The following is a 22,330-nucleotide window of genomic DNA, read 5'->3' as shown; positions in this document are numbered from 1 at the left end:
AGCATCCGAGTACGATATACACGTCATCCAGTACTGTCTGCCCGAGAGGATTCTCCGATTATTCACACCCGAGAGACTACAAGTGGAGCACAGCAAAAAATGAAAGAGTTGGCACAAGACTGCAATCTACGCAAGGCCCGTCACTCCGCAACAAGCTCCTGCCATGACTCAGAGGACGATAAAACCCTGCATTGCACAAAAGAAACTGAAAGGTGAAATCCTCAAAGGGCCTTACTGAAGTGGTTGATGGGAGGTTGGTCAATAAGGCTAAGAACTATGACCCACCAGGCCCTGTCTAACCTATGGAGAACTCATGACTATTCACCAGTAAGCAACCACACCTCATTGCCCACTCTTTTTTACTCTCTCTCACACTCCTTCCCCTCACACTTCACATGCCCTGAAGCAATAAGTCCCCTGTGGTGCATGTACACTTTGCAAACAATAGATATACCTCAGCGGCAAACCATAGTTCCAGTCATGGGTTTCGGCTAAGGCATGCATGCAGTTTAACTCACTAAGTGCTAATGGCATATATTTTCGTCCTTAATTACATAGGAAATCATTGCAATCCCAGCCAATACCGGCATTGTAAGTAGTGGTGGTCTTGGTTAATTTCAATTGAATCAAATGGACCAAAGTACCGGATTACCGTGGATTTTAGTGGAACAATGGTGTCCCGGTGACATGGGGCAATATTATTACTCTGCCATGGCTAGGCTATGCTGGTGCATAGCTCTGGCCTGTGAATTGGTACTACCGTGTATGGGCCTGGGGTTCTGTCCCTGGGCAGGCAGTTACTATTCACTGCTGCAATGGCCCAAAGATGAAATGTTCTTTTGTTGGGCCTCCCCAAAACCTGTGCCTGGAAGCCCGACAGGACGATGGGACATGCGGCATCACCAACCTTATCTACGATGTTTTCATCATTTATGAAGTCATCGAATTTCACTGACGGCGTCCATGGGTCATTCTGATTGTAGATACATCCGCTCTGCGGCTCCTCTTCCTTGCGTTGAGTTATCGCCAGTTTGTACCTACAATTGCACAGAAACATGACACAATTAAACAGAGACAGGGGTGTGGAGGGAAGTCACAACCAGAGATGCCTAATCCAGGATCGCACTCACAAATTCACAATTGAACAGCAGGTTAGGGGTTGATTTCTTTCCTGTACCTACTTATATTGTGACTGAGGGCCCGATTCTGAGCTCATGCTAAAAGTAGGGATGAAAGCAGGCATTTCTCCCCTCCAGTTTCCAGCGCCATCATTCCAAGGTGGGTGGAAGAATTAGAGGGAAGATGTCATGTTTTCCAGCAGCAAGCCTTTTGATAGAAACATGTGCATCAGTAGCACTGCAAGCATTTTTTAAAGCACTGCCCCTTTTCTAATTTAAGAAAATGTCCTTAAGTTTTCAGTATGAAGGTGGATGTCCAAGCATGGCCCTCATGACCCCCACACGACTCTCAGCCTGAAGACAGAGAAACGAGAGGTGCACCTCACTCTTAGGCCCTTCTTCACCATCATCAGTGTATCGCAGATGTGAGAAACGTTACTCTCTTAGGCAGCCATTCAAACCGTACCCAATTGATGATATGGAGGAGATGGAGATGTCATCAAACAAACAAGTCGACTGATCACAAATCAAGAAATCAATTACGTCATTACTATTGATTTACTTATTTTGACATTTATATAGCGCACCTAACCCGGAGGCATCTAGGCGCTTTTACTTAAGTAGGATGGTTACATTGGTAGCTTGCATGAGTGTTCAGTTACATAGGTTTCTTACATAGGTTACAGCCAATGGTTACATTCAGTATCAAGCACACATTAGATTAGGGCCCTGTTGGTTAAGGTGCACACTTTGGCAAGCAACACCTCAAGGTATGGGGTGCTGCATCACACGTGCAGTAACAGGTAGGTAGAGTGCGACATAAACATTTTGGGTGCACAATTTGGAAAGTCTCACCTCATTGTATGGGGAGCTACATCAAACATGCAGTTATAGATAAGCCAGTATCCTTTGCCAAAGCAAAACTGCAAGAAGCCAAGTATGCGTATACCTAACTTGCACATGCTTGATTGACACTAACGTGGAGCGCCATAAGGACAAATAGAAAAAGCTATATGTGTGCTGAAGTGAAAGAGGAAGGGGAAACAGACTTTGAACACATGGAAGTGCTGACAAGATCACTGCAGCGAGAGGCAGGCATACAATAGCCTCCAGCGCAGACACAGTGCACCCCCAGCCAAGAACGAGTAGAGATGTAAAGATCCAGTTACTAAGAAAATAAACCACCTGCAAGAAATTCAGGCTAAAACCCTCATAATTCAAGCATGAGAGCTCTATTTTGTGGTATCAACACACGTGACCTGGAAAAGCAGGACAATGCCTATTCGCTCAAGGTAGATGGAGAGGAGCTATCCCCATCATACCAGAGGTGGGAAGATACAAGTGTTGCTTGATAATTCACAAATGAATGTACTCTCTCAGGCTTAGGTGATCAGAGGTGGCAACATTAGGGAACACAAAGCACCTCCATGCTCATTCCCATTGCCTTGCCTTGAAAAGGTACACTCAGCCTGGTAACCGTCCAGGGTCCCGAGGGCTGGGAGGACACATTCTGCCAAATACAGAGTCACCTTTCATGTGAAGACCTAATATGTTGCAGGAGCCAATAGTCTCCCCACGACTCTGCAACTTGGTATTGGTTACATGTAGAGGTGGTCCCAGGAGGAGCCACCAGATATTGCTACCCAATAGTAGAACTAACCCCAATAGAATGTATACATGGTTCGCCTAAACAGACCAATCTGCATGCCTGACAGTTTTTGGGATGGAACTTGGTTTTGTGACATCACTCCTGAATAAAACAGGGTGACACACGTTCAGAAGACGAGACCTCTAGAGAATGTATGGTTTTCTAGTGTGATCCCTATCATTTTGTTAGATAAAAAAAGACAGTGAACTTTGCCCTATGGCTGTGTCTTCCATTCTTACAGCATGGAGTTTTTGATGGGCCCGAGGATCTCTCTGCTGGTCATTGGGATGACTGCTACAGAGCCTCTACCACTCATTTACAAGTGGTAGCAGAGGGATGGTAGCTAAGACCTTTCGGCACTAAACCCATCTCATCCCGCCACATGCCCGAGGGGCTGCGCGTTGACCCACAAGAGTGGACGTCTAAGTCCACATGTGGGGAAAGGAGAAGAGGCTGACAGGAGCCACCTTTGGAGGGAATTCCTGCCTGCTTCCTGTGGGAAGCCTAGCTGACCAGATGGGAGAGTGGTAGATTTTGGAAGAGTCGCTGTCTGAGGGGCTTCAGTGGACCACGGAGCGTAAGTATAGACTCAGCTATTTGGCAAATGTGGGTGAAAGGAAATGTTCTTCTTGATGTTGTATTTGTGTGGTTTTCTGATTTGTGCAAGGACTACCTGTTCTTTAGGCCGTCAGTTTTGGTGGTTAGCTTAAACAGTCAGTTTAGCTTGCAGATGAAAAAAACTGAAGAAGAAAACGTTTTTCCTATGAGTTAGGCAATTCAGCTTGGTTCATGGATGATAATCTATGGTTACCTATGTATAGGTGTTAGTGGAAGAAGCTAGCTTTTATCACAGAAAGGTGGTTTCCTAGTTTCACCCATGAAAATGTATTCCTATATGGCGATACTATAGAAGAGGGGCCATGTGATTTAATGGTTTACCCTGTTAGTGAGGCAGGAAGACAGCCGTATGTTTTATGTCAAGGATTGTTATTGTGTTTTTGTGATTAATAGCGGACATTATGTATTGAAGGGTTAGATATCAAGGGCTTTTCCTCTATGGTTTTGGTGATGTCACCCATGAGGTTGCTTAATAGGACTTGAGGTGCACTGGAGGTGGTGGATTGCAGTTATTGGGTTGGTAAGGGAGTTCATGATCAGTGTTGAGCCATTGGGGAGGAGCTTGAGAAGCACATGAGTGGAGTTGCAATTTAAGCCTTCACGGCGGAGAACACAGTGGGAGCACGCCCGTGTTGATGATGGTGAGCCAGATAGGCTAATGAAAAGATTTGGTGCACTGTTACAATCTGGAGAAATGGTATTCAAGAGACTGCATAGAGTTTGTGCATAGAGTTTGTGAATTGCAAAATTGTAAGATAAATTGGATGTGTCAAAATCCTGATTTGAGGTCAAGTAAGTATTGATAAGTGTTAAATAAAGTGATGAAAATGAGGGACACACCCCTTCAACCCTTATGCAAGTCCCTCGCGCTGTATCAAGCCAAAACATGCAAGCATAGCACAGAATGGACTCATGATACCGAGGTCAAGTTGGCAAAGCCATGGCCCAAAGACGGAAGCTTTTCCAAATGTGTGCAGCAACATATGACCACTTGTTTACATGCAGCCTATGAGGGGAACCAAGTAGGTAAGCAGCTGGCCATATAAGAGTTATAGAAAATGTTTCAGGACGAGGCAGGGGACTCGCTGGATGCTTGGTCAACGCGATATGGAAGGAAAACCACCTCTGGCCCCCCTCCACCTCAAGCCGCAGATGAAGGTCCAGCAGCAGAGAGTAAGGGATTTTACCCCGTAAAGGAGTTGAAAGCAGAGGCGGGATACATGAATCCCACTTTCACACCTCCAGCGTATAGTGGCAAAGATACACTTAGTGGCATAAAGCAAGCGGGTAAAAGAGCGCAGGACACCAGCACGATTGTAAGGAGCACAGTGAGCTGCAAGCAGATCTAAAGGAGAATGACTTGGGGAAGACAGGGCTTAGCGGGGGACAAGAATATATAGTGCCAAATTAATCGGTAGGCAGACAGATATTGCTTAAATTAGATGGGAAAGCCACAAGTGAAAGGAAGTACCGAGTTGTATGATTATGGAGGAGGAAGCCAAGGAATGGGCGGAGATAATGGAGGAATTGTGCAGAAGGGGAAGACAAGGAGGAATATGAGAGGTTGCAGAAGGAGAGAGAGCAAGCAGAAGAAAGAGAGAGAGAGGAAAAAGAGGAGAGAAGAGAGAGCTAGAGGACAAAGCAAGGAGGAAAGCGGAAAAGAGCAAGAAAGGCAGTTGCACATAAAGAAGGAGAAAGGAAGGGTAGAAGTCAACCGACTCATTAAAGAGCGCCAATACAGGCAAGAAGAGGAGTGGAGACATGAGCAGGATAAAGAGGAAAGCAGAGAGACATGCTTTTTGAAGGCAGTGGAGATTAAGACAGACTTGGCACATTTAGATGACGAGGTTGGGGAAGGAATACGAAGGAGGGTAGGGGAACTTTACAACTTTACAGGTGTAGGAGAAACAGTGCTGCTGCCCCACGAGCAGATAGGAGTGCCACTGGGCCTTCATTGAGGGGGAACGCAGCAGTACAGATTGTGCCATGGAAAAGCATCTGGAAGACCCAATGTTAAGGAGTTAAGGAGGCTTCGCTATGAAGACGAGAGGGAAGGGGACACTGACAATAGTATCAGGACCATGGGGTCAGACGAGGATCGACAGGGAAGTGATGATGACAAAGAGGGAAGGCCTTATCGCCACTCCTAAGAAGCAAGCCCTGATAGATACACAGTGTGGGGAGGCTAAGAAGAAAGGGGCAGAGGAGTAGAAGGAATCAAAGGGCGACTAGTGCATCCCAGGGACAGATTGCACAATCCGGATGACATTACTCCATATGCGCAGAGGCTCAGGGCCCTGGCATGATGAAAACAGACAGAGGTGGCAAGGGCGTTCACTGCCACTAAAGACACATGAAGACAGGATGGAGGAATGGGACTGACGCAGTTCCCATTATTGGAGAAGGGTGGTGGGCATCCTCAGTATATTCTATGGCAGCAGATGGATAAGGACAATTTAAGATGCAAGCTACCATTGTTAACTGCTGGGGATGGAAAGTGGATTCATGAGCTCGAAAGAATGATAGCAGGGACGTCACCAGCAGTGTCCGACATGAATTGTTTACTTTCAGCTATTGTTGGGGAGATAGCAGACGATATGTGGAGAAGAGCAGGGTACCTCGGAGTGACAGCACAAAATACAGCACACAACGGCGCCCTGTTCAATAACTACTGAGCGCCCGTAAGGCACACTCTAAGGGTGCAATACCCAGACACCGCGGATATTAGCATAATTATGGCACAAAAAATGCATGATGAGGAAGACCCACTTCAATATATTCAATAAATCCAAGAGCAATGGCGTCTCGAGATCAGAGAGCCATGGGACAATACAGTGGGGTTATTTTACCACATATTATGTCAAGGGTTGCCTGAGCAGGTGCAAAAACAGCTTAAGAAGCTTGTGGGGATGGAGGCTAAGCCATTGTCAGAAACTCAGCTAACCATAGTGCATTATTGTAGGCTAATGTGAGAGAATGCGAGAAAGAAGTGTGAGAGAAAAGGAAGAATCAAAGCTAGTGCAGAAGAAATTATCAAAATACACAATGCTAACAAGCGGGGAAGGTGTAGTCACTCAGCACATGCAGAACAGGCTGCAGATAGCGTGGGGAGGCTTTGCAGGATGAGGTAACATAATTCAGTGGCCATGGGAATGAGGAGGGGCACCTTGGGGAAGAGGGTTTAGGTATTCAATGCAACAGGTCGCAGAGGGGTTTCATGGGGGACAGCAAAGACCAAAAGGGGAATCCTGTACAATGTGGGGTGTGTGGAAGAATCAGTCACATATCTTGAGTGTGTATGGACAGTGGTGGGATGCACCACAATGAGGGAATGCAGCACCAACCCACATACCAGACAGAGCAGACTGATTATTATGCTCAGTATCACACAAAGCACAGACATACATGCCACAACAGACGCGCACACACAAGACATTCAAATGCAGCCATACCTGCCCTTGACACATGCATCGCAGACTCCATGATGCAGACTCCCATGCGAAAACTGGGGGGAGCGATTATTATAGGGAGCAATTCATTGACAGGGACGGTAATGTCATTATACCCACAAAAGGACAGCACAGAGACAGAGCTGATGTGTTTAATCCCATCCATTACACCCAATCTCGCTGAGGAACCACGTATAGGAGTAACAATAGATGACAAGACTTTTTCTTTTCTTGTAGATACAAGGTCGACTCAGTCCTATATTAGGGAAGGAAAACACCCGATGGCAGGCATTGCCATGAATGCACAGCGATTCTCTGGGGCTACAGACTTGGTTATTTTTACTGACGAACTTACACTTTGTGTAGGAGAACATGACAGACCATGCCACTGTTATATTCCTGATCGACGCCAATGTACATAATAGGTAGAGACATGATGAGACGACTTAACATGACCATCTCATTTACAGACCAAGGGATAGTGTGCTTGACATCAGGAATTCATTACATGAACGCGAGGGAACTCATTTAGGCATATTGTGGGCAGACGGTGTAAAAGGGGGTGCCAGCAGACCTCGAGCTGTGTCAATATGGGGTGGAAGTGCTGATAGCATGGGTTCCAGGGATAGAGGACACACTATTACATATACCAAATGAGTTCTTATTTAGTCCAGAGATTCCCCTAGATGAATGAGAAGTAAAGGTGTTCCCAATAGAACTCGAGGCAGTTATAGTAAAGGACGAGAGAATAGTGTTGCATAGGACTTATGACACAGGAGGATCATGGAGGACAGTGATTGCAGTAGGGGAGGATTACAGGTTGACTGACGTGACAGATGAAGAATTGTTCCAGGACGATTGATCAGACAATGAGATGATGTTCGACATAAGCATTACACATTGGGTGTGAAAACATTACATGAAGGAGCCACAGAGGTTTATTGTGTTGTGAAAAGCAGCATCACCATTTCTCGAGGAAGACTTGGGGCAAGTACCCAGTGTCGTATGGACCAGTGGTCCTTATGACATGGGTTTGCTAAAAGGGATAGGGGCAGTCAAGATAAACCTTAAACCAAGGGCTATTCTACCAAGGGAAAGACAGTATGACCTATCGAAGGAAGCAGACAAAGGTATTTATCAGACGATCACCTCATCAGTGAAGCAAGGCATTCTGGTAACCTCAGAATCACAGTGTAACCCTGCAGTGTACCCAGTAAAAAAGGCAACCGCAGGGTTGTGGCAGTTTATTCAGGATGTGCGCCCTTTGAAATAAATTTATGAACCAGAATTTCAGTTAGTTCCTAATCCAGTGACAATTCTGTGTAGCACCCAGACAGGAGCTACTCACTTCACAGTAATAGAATAGAAGAATGCCTTCTTCTCTATACCGCTCCATGAAGAGTCACAGGACTTGATCTCCTTCCTATACAGAAACCGGAAGTGGAAACACACAAGACTCCCACGGTTGTACTGTGAGTCACCTGCAATCTTTAATATGGTCCTCCAGATGGATCTGGGCAACACACAGATGGGGAGCACCATCATACAATACGTAGATGACATTTTGATTTGTAGCAAGTCAGAGGAACAGTGTTGAAATGACTCAGTATACTTTTGACAGGTTGACAAGACAAAATTACAGTATTGCCTGGAAGAAGTGTTATATATTGGGCAGTTGATACCGCAGGAAGGCTTGAAAAGTGACTCCAGAACAGACAGAGACGATCCGCAGAATGCCAAAGCCAAAGACAGTAAGAGAAATGCAGCAGCTCTTGGGCCTCAGCAATTATTGCAGGGCATGGGTCTTTCATTAAAGCACATACACGAGACCTCTATTAAGTGGCTCAGGGAGGTGCAAAGAGGGAATGGCAAGTTGCTATGGACACACAAGATGACTGATGCATTCGAGGAGCTGAAGCAAGCAATTCGCACAGCTCCTGTGTTAGGAATCCCAGACTAACATGACAACTTCTATTTGTTCTCGCACTCCAACAGAATACTGATGACTGCGGTACTCACACAGACAACTACCTTAGGACACAAGCCACTGGGCTCCTATAGTGAACGTCTAGACCCAGTTATGAGAGAACATTACCCATGCAAACAAGCTCTAGCTGCTGCCGCATTCACGGTAGAAACGTCAGTGAGTATCACGATGAGGTGCAGCACCACTCTTTACATGGAGCATTCCCTCTTTGCAATCCTTGAAAGACCCAAGAGCATGTTAACTACACAGAGAGCTTCTGTGTACAAGGTAATCATCTCAAACCCAGATATAAAGGTGGTGAAGTGCTGGATTGTAAACCCAACGACCTTTCTAGCTGAACCAGTAGAAGAGGTTGACTATGTGCACAACTGTACTACATACATGGAACAGTATGACATTCCCAAAGTGAGAGAGAATGCACTTGAAGGGAGAGAAGTATTTTATATTGATGGATCTTCGATGATAGACCAGACAACAGGGGGAAAACATATGGGGATGGCAGTGGTGAGAGTAAAGTCAGACAGGATAGCAGAAGCAACAGCAAGAGTGAGATTGCCTTCACATTATTCAGTGCAAGCTTCAGAATTAGCGGCTCTCATCATGGCATTAGAAACACACAAGGACCAGGAAGTTACAGTGTACTCGGATTCGGCCTATGTGACATCTACAGTACACTCTGGGCTGTCATGAAAGCAGAGGAGGGGTTTTGAATGGTCTGATGGTACACCGGTGCAGCATGTGCCCCTATTGGGCAGGCTCATAGATGCACTTCAACTACCAGCAGCCATAGTGGGCGTGAAGTGCCAGGCCCATTCGAGAGGGGAGGTCCTAGACTCCCGAGGCAATTAAGCCGCAGATGTGGAAGCGAAGCGCACAGCATATTTCTCTGAAATAACAGAGTCTGATACCCCATTGAACACACGTATCCGTGTGCACAATATGATTGTAAAGGAAGGTTATAATACCTTGCCAGCCATGCAGATAATGGAAGGAATTTCAGGGAAGGACACTGGTGGAGGAAAATGAATTATGGCTGAGACAGGGTTGTTCATTATTTCCTAGGGATGCTTTGTGGCCACAGGGGAGCACAGACAAGCTAGTAATTCCAGCATCACTATTGTAGATTGCACTCACGCAATTGCATTACCCCACTCATCTAGGTAGGGACGTACTTGCTGCACACATTGGGGAAGAGTGTTTATGAACAAATATGGCAGTGCACATAGCTGTGTTCATGGAAATGGTGTCACTTGTAAAGAATTCACAGATGGTCATACTTTACTTGTAGTGAGAGAAGCTGTACCCTGCCCAATCAGGTATTTCCACACCTCCACATAGACTACCTCGACATGATCCGAGTCTGTCAGGGCTACTGCTACATGATAGTGGTTGAATGCCCATTTTCCCAGTGGATCGAAGCCGGTCCCTGTCACACCCCGATACTCTCAGAGCAACAAAATTCCTTGTTAGAGGGCTGTTCCCACAATGAGGGGTGTGTGAGGTCCTGCGGTCTGACAATGGACCTCATTTTGTGAATGAAACGTTTGAGCATATCACGGCTCTGTTGAGGATACAGCACAAATTCTCCTGTGCCTATCACCCGCAAGCTAATGGGAGCTGTGAGCGCCTCAACACCTGCTCAAAGAGAAAATTGCAAGGATCAAAGCCACATTAAAAAATAGGTGGCTCTATTGTTTGCCCTTAGCCCGGTACTCATTGCGCAATCAGCCCAGATCTGACTACCACTTAACGCCCCATGCGGGGGGTATTGGGGCAACGCATGTGACTCCCACTGGCTCCTCCCACTAGGGCATTGACAGATGCCCATGCAACTTCTGGTGTGTTTGGAAATGAAAGGCCTCTTTTATTTCTCGCCAACTGCATGCATGGCGGGAGAGGTCGAAGAACAGCGAGAAAGAAAACACCCCAGAAACGAACGAGGAACTATTAAAGCCATGACTACTTTACCTCGGGGACACTGGTTTGTTGAAGAGTTTCATCAGACCCTGGTTTAAACCTAGATTTGAGGGGCCCTATGTTGAACAAGCCACAGATTGTGCAGTAAAATTAAGTGGCAAGAAAGTCTGGAACTACATTGGAAACATTAAGCCCTTACCCGAGGTAAGATGAAGCAGGGCCCATGCCCATTCTACCACTCGAGGGTGCGTCCTTATGTTTCCAGAATGATGATTCGGTAAAGGTTGGGGAGAATAAAGGGTGTAAGCAGATCTAAAAAATACCAGACATGAAGGTCGGCACCGCAGTGCTTATGAACCACTACTGGGCCTGCAGGTTGAAGGCATACATGCAGCTCCCATCCAATTGGGGAGGAATATGCTCACTCAAACAGCTGAACACACCAGCATTGGCAGTGCCGCGGAAAGAGATACAAGTAAACTGATTCTTCAAAATGGATGCTCATCAAAGGAAAAAGAGACCTGTAGAGCTGACCAGAATGAAGTGCATCATCAAAAATGGAAGAGGCATTAGACGCGATACCACCAGAGCACAGATTGTTTAGCAGAACTGAAATGTTCTTTACGTCCATTGTTCCAGCAGTCCAAGCAAACGCAAACGCCAAATGGCTTCAAATAATGCATGGGAGATGCTGCAAAAAATAAATTCAACTGTCAAAGGGTTCAACGCCATCAAGGAAGAGCTTAGAGCGGTCATGTTAATGGCCCTCCAGAACAGATATGTTCTGGACCTTCTCACGGCCATAGTGGAACTCGTGTGTGCCAAAATTGTGCCTTCTTGCTGCAAGTTCATTGCTGCCCATGATGAAGAAACTGGGACCCTAACAGAGGCCATCACCCAACTATCAGAGGTGCATGCCAAAATGTAGGCAGAAATGTCCACTGTAGGAAAGGCCGATGACTGGCTGTCATACATCTCCTGGATACCAACATGGATGGCCAACAAACTAAAAGTATTGGTAGGAGCATTGATCCTGGTGTTATTCGCCTTTTGTGTCATCAGAGTAGCAATCCCACAATGCAAAAAGACCACTGAAAAGACCATAGGGATGAAAGTTCTGTTAGACGTAGAGACATAAGAAGTTGAAAAGACATGGACGCGAAATGCAACTAAATCACAACTGATGCAGTATCCTCTGTTCCCGGCAAAACAGTGTTTGAGTTCCCATTCAACACCCATGATTATTGGGTAAATGGGTCTGGTGCAACCCTGGTGGAGACTGCAGTTACCTATCATGGAGCCTGGACAATCGTACAAAGTACCATGGACATCTCGGAGGGATAATAAAGGTTTGGCTCCTGAAGTTGCACGTGAACAGAGAGAGTTGTGTAGATAGTGTGGCCGACTCGAGGTGTGAAGACAGAGGTCTAAGCATGGCCTTCATGACCCCCACACGACTCTCAGCCTGAAGACAGAGAAACAACAGTTGAACCTCACTCTTAGGCTCTTCATCGCCATCATCAATTATCACAGATGTGAGAAACATTACTCTCTTAGGCAGCCATTTAACCATACCTAATTGATGATATAGAGGAGATAGAGATGTCATCAATTGAACAAGTTGACTGACCACAAACCAAGAAATCAATGATGTCATCACTAAGTTTCCAAGGGTCGTCCAGACGTGGTCCCCTTGTTCACTGTGCTTAGAGAGGCACAGCTCCACCTCATTGATGAGGCCCAACAAGGCTGAAACATGTGAATGGGGTTGCTGTTGGTACGCTTGTTCAGAAGGGAATTGCCATAGCATTTTGTTGCTGGACTACCCATGTGGGCGGGACAAAGACTGATATGCAAATGGATATTTCCCATCTGTGAAAGGTACAGTGAGCTAAAGTGTGGCTGCGGACTCTCGAGTGGGTACCTTCCTAAAGAACAGGTCAATGGGCTGTGTTCGTTCTCGCAGAGAGGCAACTTTAGACTATTTTTTCATTATTTAAGGGACTTAGGTTTAGTCACCCTAAGTTTCCTAGGGTCATCCAGACGTGGACCCTTGCTCACTGTGCTTAGAGAGGCACAGCTCCACCTCACTGATGAGGCCCCACAAGGCTGTGTACGGGGCGTTCTCCCAGAGGGGCGCCTGTGGACTATTTTTTGATTTTTTCTTTTTTTACATTTGAAAACTGAATGCAAAGATTTTGTTTCTTAAACATATACCTTTTAAACAGCAACAGGAATGCAGCCTGTTACTTTTCCATGGGATAAATAGTTATAGCAGTGGAGCGGGCGCCAGACCTTATTTTAAAAAGGAATGCTTTTGTAGTTGAGAACAGGTCCCAAAAAAAGAACTACGCCTTATTTTTCTTTTTTAGAACAATGCTTGATTGCCCAATTCCCCTCTATGCGGGTAAAATAAACTCAGATCTGAAAGGAGGCCCACTTTAAAGGAGAACGCCAGCTAATTCATGATATCATCTTGAAGAAACCTGACCAAGTGTTTCCTATTGGGACTCCTGCTCCCTCTTTCTTCCCCTCACTCTGGCCATCCTCTATGAACTCTCCCCTTCTCCTTCATCTGAAGCCAGAAACCATGGAGTCATCTTCGACTCCTCTCTTTCTGTTCTCCCTCACATTCATGACGTTGCCAAGAAGTCCCACTTTCAACTCTTCATTCTCAAATGAATTCTCCCTTTTCTCACTTTCCCCCAGCTCAATATTACCAGAGCTCTGGTTCTCTCTAGGCTAGACTACTGCAATAGCCTTCTCCTGAATCTACCCTCCTCCTCTCAACGCGTCCTCTAGTTAATCCAGAATAGGGCAGCAAGACTTTCCTTGGCCTCAATCCCAGGGACCAGATCTCTCCAGCCCTAAAAACTCTTCACTGGCTCCCAGTTGCTGCAAGGATCAAATTCAAATCCCTCTGCATCATCCATAAGGCTGTCTGGGGGACCATGCTAGCTGCAACTTGCTCTAACTAAATACTCACCCTGTAGGTCTCTATGCTACTCTGTTACCGCCTCTCTGTGTGCCAAGCAATCCGCTATGCAGAGGGCCGGTGGCTGATCTGATCTCATTCCTCAGCTGCCTCCCTCCTATGGAACAGCCTCCCCCTCCTTCTTAGTCTTGACCTAGCTCTCATCAAATTCCAAAGGCTCCTCAAGACTTTCCTTTTCACCTCCACCTTCCCTTACTCCCTCCTCTGCTAATCCCACAGTCGCTGGGATTGGTGACCAGGGCTCATAGTGTCCTCTGGGGCCCTGGCCTCCCACACCCAATCGCCTTCAGCCTCCGCCTTCCACCAGCACTTTCTTTGGCACCCACTGGCCTATGCCACTATAGGCTTGAACTTTCCTATTTATTGCAGCTGACCTCTCCCTCGCACTTCCTCCACTGGACACTTACATCTGCTGCTCACTCACGAGCACAGGCACTCCTAGCACTTACCACTCACTCTTCCCCTCTCTTCTCTCTGCACGTGCACAGTCTGAATGCTCACAAGGCCTAGTAGGTCCATCTTCATCCTGCATTGTTTTACACTGTTCTTCAATCCCATGTTTCCTCCCTGTTGCCCTGTGGGCGCTTTGAAACACAATTTACTTGTTGTATAAGCACCTAACAAATGCACAATAAAATAAATAAATAAAGCAAGGGAGCCTTCCACAATCGGAAGTGGGATGAAACATGTGGAGGATCTTTAAATTACAATAAACCAAGAGAGAGCAGCCCTGGTTATACTGACAGGACATAAACTAAACATAATATAGTGAACATAGACAACTCAGTAAAACAGGGTGCGAACCTAATTCAGGAACAAAGATGATGACATTAAAAAAAAAGTTCCTGTGGGTATTTCCTTTAGAAAACTCCTTGCATTAATACCACCTTGTGCTAGATGAGGTAGCCAGAATCGTTCATACAAATGTACTAATGATACACATTTCAATGCAATAAAAATATAAAATAAATGCAGGATAAAAACCATAAACACTTGATGAAACCATTGCAAATTCCAGGTGATCGCACAAATATTGTACAACACCACAATCCCCTTATGATTTAGAAAAATATGTTCTCATTGTACTACAAAACACAGGGTCAAAAACAAAAGACAATGGCAATGTCGTATGTCATATTCAAATAATCACACTCAACAAAGCACGACATGACATGTTTCAATCCCATGAAAACTTGTGGGGATCTTCTTCAGGGTCAACACGAGTTGTGTGATGTACAAATTAATGGTACCTCTAAAATTGAGGAACATAAGTCAAATAGTGTGTACGCAATAGTAATTATGAAGCGTCATGATGTAAGTGGCAACAGCTTTGTAGCCTGCTCAGGGTCTAGAACCCTTGCCCTTGCACATACAATACACCAGATTCAGAGCATGAATCCTGTTCAGGAGAAGCCAGCCTGTAAGTAAATGAGAAACCATGAGCTTTATTTTCGCTTGTGTAAAGCACTGCATTCGTATAGTGGTTAATGGTGTACGCAGGCACACATAGATACGATGAAGATCACACGGTTTGTGTGATGTAAAGATGCCGGGATTGTTCTCTGGGTTAAAAATGCACATCTTTTCCTACATCATTTCTGGAGTTGGAAAGGGGATGAAAGGAGCAGGGGAGAATAGCCAGAAGGCCCAGCAATTCGGGGCGGGAGGGAAGGGGGTAACATTGAACAAAAACAATGTCTGTATGCTGGCGGAAAAGATACCACAGGAGGGAATTATCTGGCAAACACAAGGGACGCACAATTATGTGTGTTGCACCCAAATGCAAACCAAGAGCTGAGGTAGGGAAAAGATGTAAATGAAGTCGATTAAACACGCAAATACCGGCGTAAATATCCAACGCGAAGAAAGAGCCACAGGGTGCTTTGGGAGAAATTCCAACGCAAATGGTCCTCATTATATATAGGGCCCGATTGTGAACTCTGGGGAAATGCACTGTGGAAAGCTGGCATTCGCCCCTGCAGTTTCCAGCACCAGCACCATGAGGTGGGTCGCAGGATTGCTGCGGAGCCAGAGTGAGTTCCAGTTGCAAAAGGTGATTGAATCTGTTATTCTGGGGCTGCGTGTGCACCAGTATAACTGAGAGCGTTTCTACAAAATCTCCTGCTTTCGTGATTTACGGAAGTCTTGCTGGCCCTTCTGTAAATCAGCATGGCAGCACTGCCATCTGGGCAATGCCTAGCTTATGTGCTAAAGTACAAGAAAGACTGGGTCCTTATCTGTTAACCACCACCTCACATGTGCTGCTTACTATCCCCCTTTTAGTTGTGGCTTTTAGGTGATGCTTCAGTGCCCGCTATAAACCAAATCTATTGCTTTGTAGTGTAAATAGGAGGGAGATGACATGGGAGCCGGGGCACACAGCTTCTAGGTGCTGTTTGGTTATTTATCCGCCCCTCACTGCCCATCTGCATGTTAATCTATATGTCATTCCGACCCACTAACTGTCCCTTCCTGCCCAAAAGACATCCTCTTGAGATCTCTTTGAGCCTTCCTTATCAAGCAGTAACATCAACGTGTGTGCTACCTGCAAGTGTTGTTTCAAAGCAGTCTTCTGAGAGTTAATGGCTTAATAGCAGCTAAAAATTAGTGTATGTTCACTGCTGTCCTGCTAAAACAAGCATTGGCAACACCAACAGTTTAGGCTTGTGTTCGGTATTAGGTATTTGCCAGACACTGCGACCATATGCCAAGGTACTCATACCATCTTGCAGATGTTACCAACATATGGCCAGTTAGTACCATTAGGGCATGTCTAGAAAATGCCTATCCGATTACCCCCAAAAAACCAAACTCGTTGGATTTGTCGGTGCTTGTTTTGAAATGCAAAAGTAGAGCTTTGCAAGGAGAATTCCCCTCTCAGGGTCTGCCTTGCAACACTAGGGCCGTTGGCACGCTGTAAACCAGGGACATGTAACAATGGAGGCTTTGATGTCAGTACATCACTTTGTTTCTTTGACAAAATAAGGTGCTTTTAGGAAAAGTGTTGTTCTTCCGTGGAACAAATCTCCCAGCATCTATCTTGAATGAAAAATGCGACCATGCGGGGATCTAGCTTAGAGTATCTAGGCCTTGGGGGGGGGGGAGTGGGAATCCAACCCACTTAAGCGCCCTAGTAAGCTGAATTGTAGCAAACCCAGAGGTTGCCAACTCCAATAAAGGAATCATCTAAAATCGGTGGCTTAGAAAGGCCTGTTCCGGGTTATGGCCATTTGCGTCAAGAAAATAAATTGGTATCAGAGCTCACTTTGAGTTTGACTTAATTTTCGCTGCCAGGAATTTGGCTTGTTTCCTTGCTTCAAGTTGTTTGTGAGCTTCCAAATCGGAACCATTGCCATCGCGTTCATCGCCCGTGTCCCTGTTTGCCCCCGTAAGGGCATGTCAAGGCTGCACTCAGCAGCGTCAATAGCAGACTTATCTGTGAAGTTTTATCCGAGTTTTTCCAGATGGCATCATGGCACAGTCCACTTCCATCCCATAGGGCTATGAAACCTTTGGCCCTCCAGATGTTTTGGACTACAGCTCCCATCACCCCTTTGAGCGGAATTACATGAGTTGTAGTCCAGAACACTTGGAGAGCAACAGGTTGCAGAGCCCTCCATAGAAGATGGCAATGTCCCCATTCAGGTGGTGCTCGGTCTCTAAGCACGCCCCATTTCTTCACACCTGTGCTATGGGTATTAGCATAATTGACCTAAAAACATTTGACTGAAAACATTTGATCAAATTTGTTTGACCTTTTTTCGATCAAATTTAATTAAATATATATGAGGGTGGGTAAGGGTACAGATTAGGTTGAGGGGAAGTGGGGGGCTTGCGTGGGTCTCCCCCTGCATTTTAGACCAAAATAAATTCGATCGAATGTGATTAGGTCAAATGTTTTAGGTCAAATAGACCCAAACCGTGCTCTGACTGTCTATATTGCGTATACCTCTACTATTGAAGAAACAGGTCTTTGAGGTATCCAGATGTAACCATTTTTCTATTTTCTTGGGGTTTTGTAACACACAATATTGAGGCTAAGACACTTCAAAACTTTGATATTAAAATATTTGCTTTCAAAATTAATGACAGCAAAAGTGACAAAAATGTCATCCGTATACCCTGGATTTGATTTCCAGCCCCAGTTTAAAATGTAAAATACATTTTAAACTTTTTAAGAAACTCTAATTAAATTCACAGGATGCTTAAAGATCATTATTATAGATACATATTAGTACACTTTAATGCTGGTAAAGGAATGATAAAGCACATTTTTGGAGTGACCAGCAACAGACAACTTGCCACCATCACGCTGAGATTGTTCTACTTAAGACACAGAACCCTCACTTTGCTGTCGAGATGGGTAACATAAAGCAGGTTGTGGGATAAGGTGAGGGGAGAGACCAGCGAATTTGGAGGATTAGTCAGTATTGAAACAGTTTTATCCATCCAGGAATAGGGGCGGGTGTGGGGATCAGACACCCAAAATAATTAATGCTAGTGACATTTGGAAGAGAAGGAGAAGAGGACGAAAGGGAAAAGAGGGTGAAACAATGTTTCCCCCATTAAAAGAAAGAAATGTAGTACTTTAACGGTGAGAAGTCATAATTTCAAGAGTTGTCCTATTCTATGAGCAGTTGCTCCAGGTGCAGCATTTCGCCACACGATGAGATTTCATTGAAGGTTGCGCATATTAACACTTATGTTTGCTTTAACCTTGGGGGTAAAGCAAACATGATAAGTGTTATTACGTGGCTAGACTATCTAGCACATAATGACACTCATCATGTTTGTTTTACCTTTGATGCACCTGTGCATTGTGAAGCACAGTTACTGTGCATGAAGGGTAAAACAAACATAAGTGTTATAACGTATATACACTGGCCTACATTAGTCGTGCCAGTCTGCATTCATTTTCTTAATGTGGCATGACATGTTTTACTTGGTATGAAGTGTAATACAAAACATAACTGTTATTATGTGGCTAGACCGCCCTACATTAGTGGTGCTAGGCTGCATTCTTTTTCTTAATATGACATGGCATTTTTTACTTGGCATGAAGGGTAAAGCAAAAATGATAAGTGTTATTATGTGGCTAGACTGGCCTATGTAAGTAGTGCCAGTCCGCATTTACTTTCTTAATGTGGCATGTCATTTTTTACTTGGCATCAAGGCTAAATTAAACATTGTAGTTGTTAATACATGGCTAGCCTGGCCTACATTAGTGGTACCAGTCTCCATATACTTTCTTACTTTGGCATGGCATTTTTACTTGGCATTTAGGGTAAAGCAAACATAAGTATTATAAGTGGTATTACGTGGCTAGCCTGGCCTATGGTGTCAGTGTGCATTTACTTTCATAATGTTCCATGGCATTTGTTACTTTTTACTTGGCATCAAAGGTAAAGAAAACATGATGAGTGTCATTGCGTGGCTAGACTGGCTTACATTGGTGGCTCCAGTCTAGCCATATATTCGTTGTGTGTCAGAGCATTTTTGTACTTTGCATGAAAGGTAAAAGCAAGCATAAGTGTTATTACATGGTACACAGGCCTATATTGGTGTAGCCAGTCCGGAAAAACTGTCTTTATGTGGCATGGCATTATTTCCCGGCTGGGAGGGCTTATATGGTAATACTTGCATATATTGGTGAAGCCTGCATGGACATGCATGGGCACATCCAGCATGAATTCTTTTTATTTACTAGCATATGTTGTGGGCAAAGGCCTCATGAAAATGTGCTGCAAAAGGATCTTGTGCGCTGTTGGTGACATGCATCTATTGGGATTTTTCATGTGCTACCATAGAAAAACGATTGCAAACTGTGTGGCTTTTTATAAATTTTAAAAAGCAGAATTTTAATCCATTATTTTAAAAATGTTCTCAGGGGAGAACTGCCATGAACGACCCTTTGTTTGGTTTGGGCTCCCACGTTGCGCTCGGTCACTTCCGCAAGCTGCTAACAGGACGCCGCACCAGGAAACAGATGATCTGCCTCCCCGCGCTGGAATGAACACACGGAGCGCCCCCCCGTCCATGAGGCCGTGAAATGTAAAATGGCCGCCGCCATTGTTACTATGGGGACCAGTCAACAAATTGCCCCTAAATGCCCTAAGGCTCCCACACCTCTGCAGGCCCTCCCCTCCCGCTTTAAATGGCAGTGAGGTGCACCGCGAGGCGAAGCCACAGAGCAAAGGCCGTGAGAAAAGGCCTGCTCCACTCTTTGCAGCTCTGCTGAGAGCTGCTACCAGGACACCGCACCTGGAAACAGAGGATCTGCCTCCCCGCGCTGGAATGAACACACGGAGCAGCCCCCCCATCCACGAGGCTGTGAAGGAGTGTAAAATGGCTGCCGCCATTGTTACTATGGAGACCAGTCAACAAATTGCCCCCTAACGCCCCTATAGGTTCCCACACCTCTGCAGGCCCTCCCCTCCTGCTTTAAATTGAGGGGAGGCGTGCTGTGAGGCGAAGCCGCACAGCGAAGGCCGTGAGAAAAGGCCTGCTCCACTCTTTGCAGCTTCGCTGCAAGCTGCTACCAGGACGCCGCACCAGGAAACAGATGATCTGCCTCCCCGCACTGGAATTAACACATGGAGCGGTCCCCCCGTCCACAAGGCCGTGAACGAATGTAAAATGGCCGCCACCATTGTTACTATGGAGACCAGTCAACAAATTGCCCCCGAACGCCCTTATAGGCTCCCACATCTCTGCAGGCCCTCCCCTCCTGCTTTAAATGGAGCTGAGGCGCGCCACGAGGTGAAGCCGCAGAGTAAAGGCTGTGTGAAAAGGCCTGCTCCACTGTTTGCAGCTCTTCGCTGCTCGAAGGTGCAGAAGGGAGGTAAGACCTTTGATGCTGTCTACCGTTCCGTGCCCTGTACTATACCCAGCACTATTGACAGAAACGACCGCCTATGTGCACGCACGTCAAGGGTTTCCCCTCACATTTTCCAACCTAGCCACTCCTCCAGACTACGTCGCCTGCGGGCAAGGCTACCCTTTTCATCACCTGCCCCCCTCGAGGTCAGATCCTTGTGCGACACGGCTCGGCGCTTGCCTGCACTACTTGCTGTAAACATCCTCCGCCCCTCCGCCCTTCTGCCCACTCTGACTCCTTCTATCCTGCACTCATCCGTCTCTGGCCACTGCATGCTCTCCCGTTCTTGCTTCCGCCCAGTCCACCGGCAGCGGCAATTAAGCATTCAAGCGCTTCCGGTCCAGGACAAGCCCACATCTACTATGCACAGAAAAGGACCATGGCCCTGTACACCCACCTCCAACCACCTTGCAATGCTACCAAGTGCTAAGTTTGGCACTACCGCCGGTGTGCCCTCTATCAGGTCTGTAACCGCTGTTATGCTGCCATGTACTGATGCTTGCACCTCTGCCTCTTTGCCTGTACCCGATGTTATGCTGACTTGTAATTATGCCTGTACCCGCTGTTATGCTGCCATGTACTGATGCTTGCACCACTGCCACTTTGCCTGTACCCGCTGTTATGCTGCCATGTACTGATGCTTGCACCACTGCCACTTTGCCTGTACCCGATGTTATGCTGACTTGTAATGATGCCTGCACCACTGCCACTTTGCCTGTACCCGATGTTATGCTGACTTGTATTGATGCCTGCACCACTGCCACTTTGCCTGTACCCGATGTTATGCTGACTTGTAATGATGCCTGCACCACTGCCACTTCGCCTGTATCTGATGTTATGCTGACTTGTAATGATGCCTGCACCACTGCCACTTTGCCTGTACCCGATGTTATGCTGACTTGTAATTATGCCTGCACCACTGCCACTTTGCCTGTACCCGATGTTATGCTGACTTGTAATGATGCCTGCACCACTGCCACTTTGCCTGTACCCGATGTTATGCTGACTTGTAATGATGCCTGCAACACTGCCACTTTACCTGTACCCGATGTTATGCTGGCTTGTAATGATGCCTGCACCACTGCCACTTTGCCTGTACCCGATGTTATGCTGACTTGTAATGATGCCTGCACCACTGCCACTTTGCCTGTACCCGATGTTATGCTGACTTTTAATGATGCCTGCACCACTGCCACTTTGCCTGTACCCGCTGTTATGCTGCCCCGTAGTACTGCATGCACCACTACCAACAACTTTGCTTGCCAGCCCACACCTAGCCATGCGTCCACCATAGTGCCTCAGCGTTCTCCTGCTAGTCCCTCTCAAGCACAGGCCCCAGCCATACCTATCATTAAAGTCACTCTGTGTGCCCTCCCCCCCTCTGTAGCCCACCTATAATGTGCCCTTGTGAATTCAAGATATCTACCAGCACACTCCCTAGATATCAACGACCTTATTATTCATAACAACCTTGACTTACTATTCCTTAGTGAAGCCTGATTAACTGATGTCTCAGGACCTGCCCTTGCCTTAGCAATCCCTCCGGGGTACTTTATTTACAGACAAGACCGCTCCTCCCACAGAGGTGGGGGGGTTGCCGTCATCGCCAAAGATACCCTCTCAATTGGGACAATCCAAAAAAACCTTGATGAGAGCTCTGACTACCTTCTCCTGAAACTCAAGCTCTCCCACACTGCACTATAGCAATTCACCTAATCTAC

At 46.1% G+C, this 22,330-nt stretch overlaps 1 protein-coding gene across 2 annotated transcripts in view; it reads right to left on the bottom strand.

The window, feature by feature from the left end:
• LOC138521388 (amine oxidase [copper-containing] 3-like) overlaps positions 1-22,330 on the bottom strand; it is a 141,934-nt gene that overhangs the window by 4,512 nt on the left and 115,092 nt on the right. For both annotated transcript variants that reach the window (XM_069634176.1, XM_069634177.1), the window contains exon 3: positions 908-1,037. In XM_069634176.1, the coding sequence (XP_069490277.1) occupies positions 908-1,037 (130 nt within the window). The remainder of the gene's footprint in view (positions 1-907; positions 1,038-22,330) is intronic.

This window comes from Ambystoma mexicanum, chromosome 13, assembly GCF_040938575.1.
Source record: "Ambystoma mexicanum isolate Mex_15411 chromosome 13, UKY_AmexF1_1, whole genome shotgun sequence".
NCBI classification, from domain to species: domain Eukaryota; kingdom Metazoa; phylum Chordata; class Amphibia; order Caudata; family Ambystomatidae; genus Ambystoma; species Ambystoma mexicanum.
The sequence above is the reverse complement of the archived record's forward strand: the minus strand, read 5'-3'. Positions and strand labels throughout refer to the sequence as shown.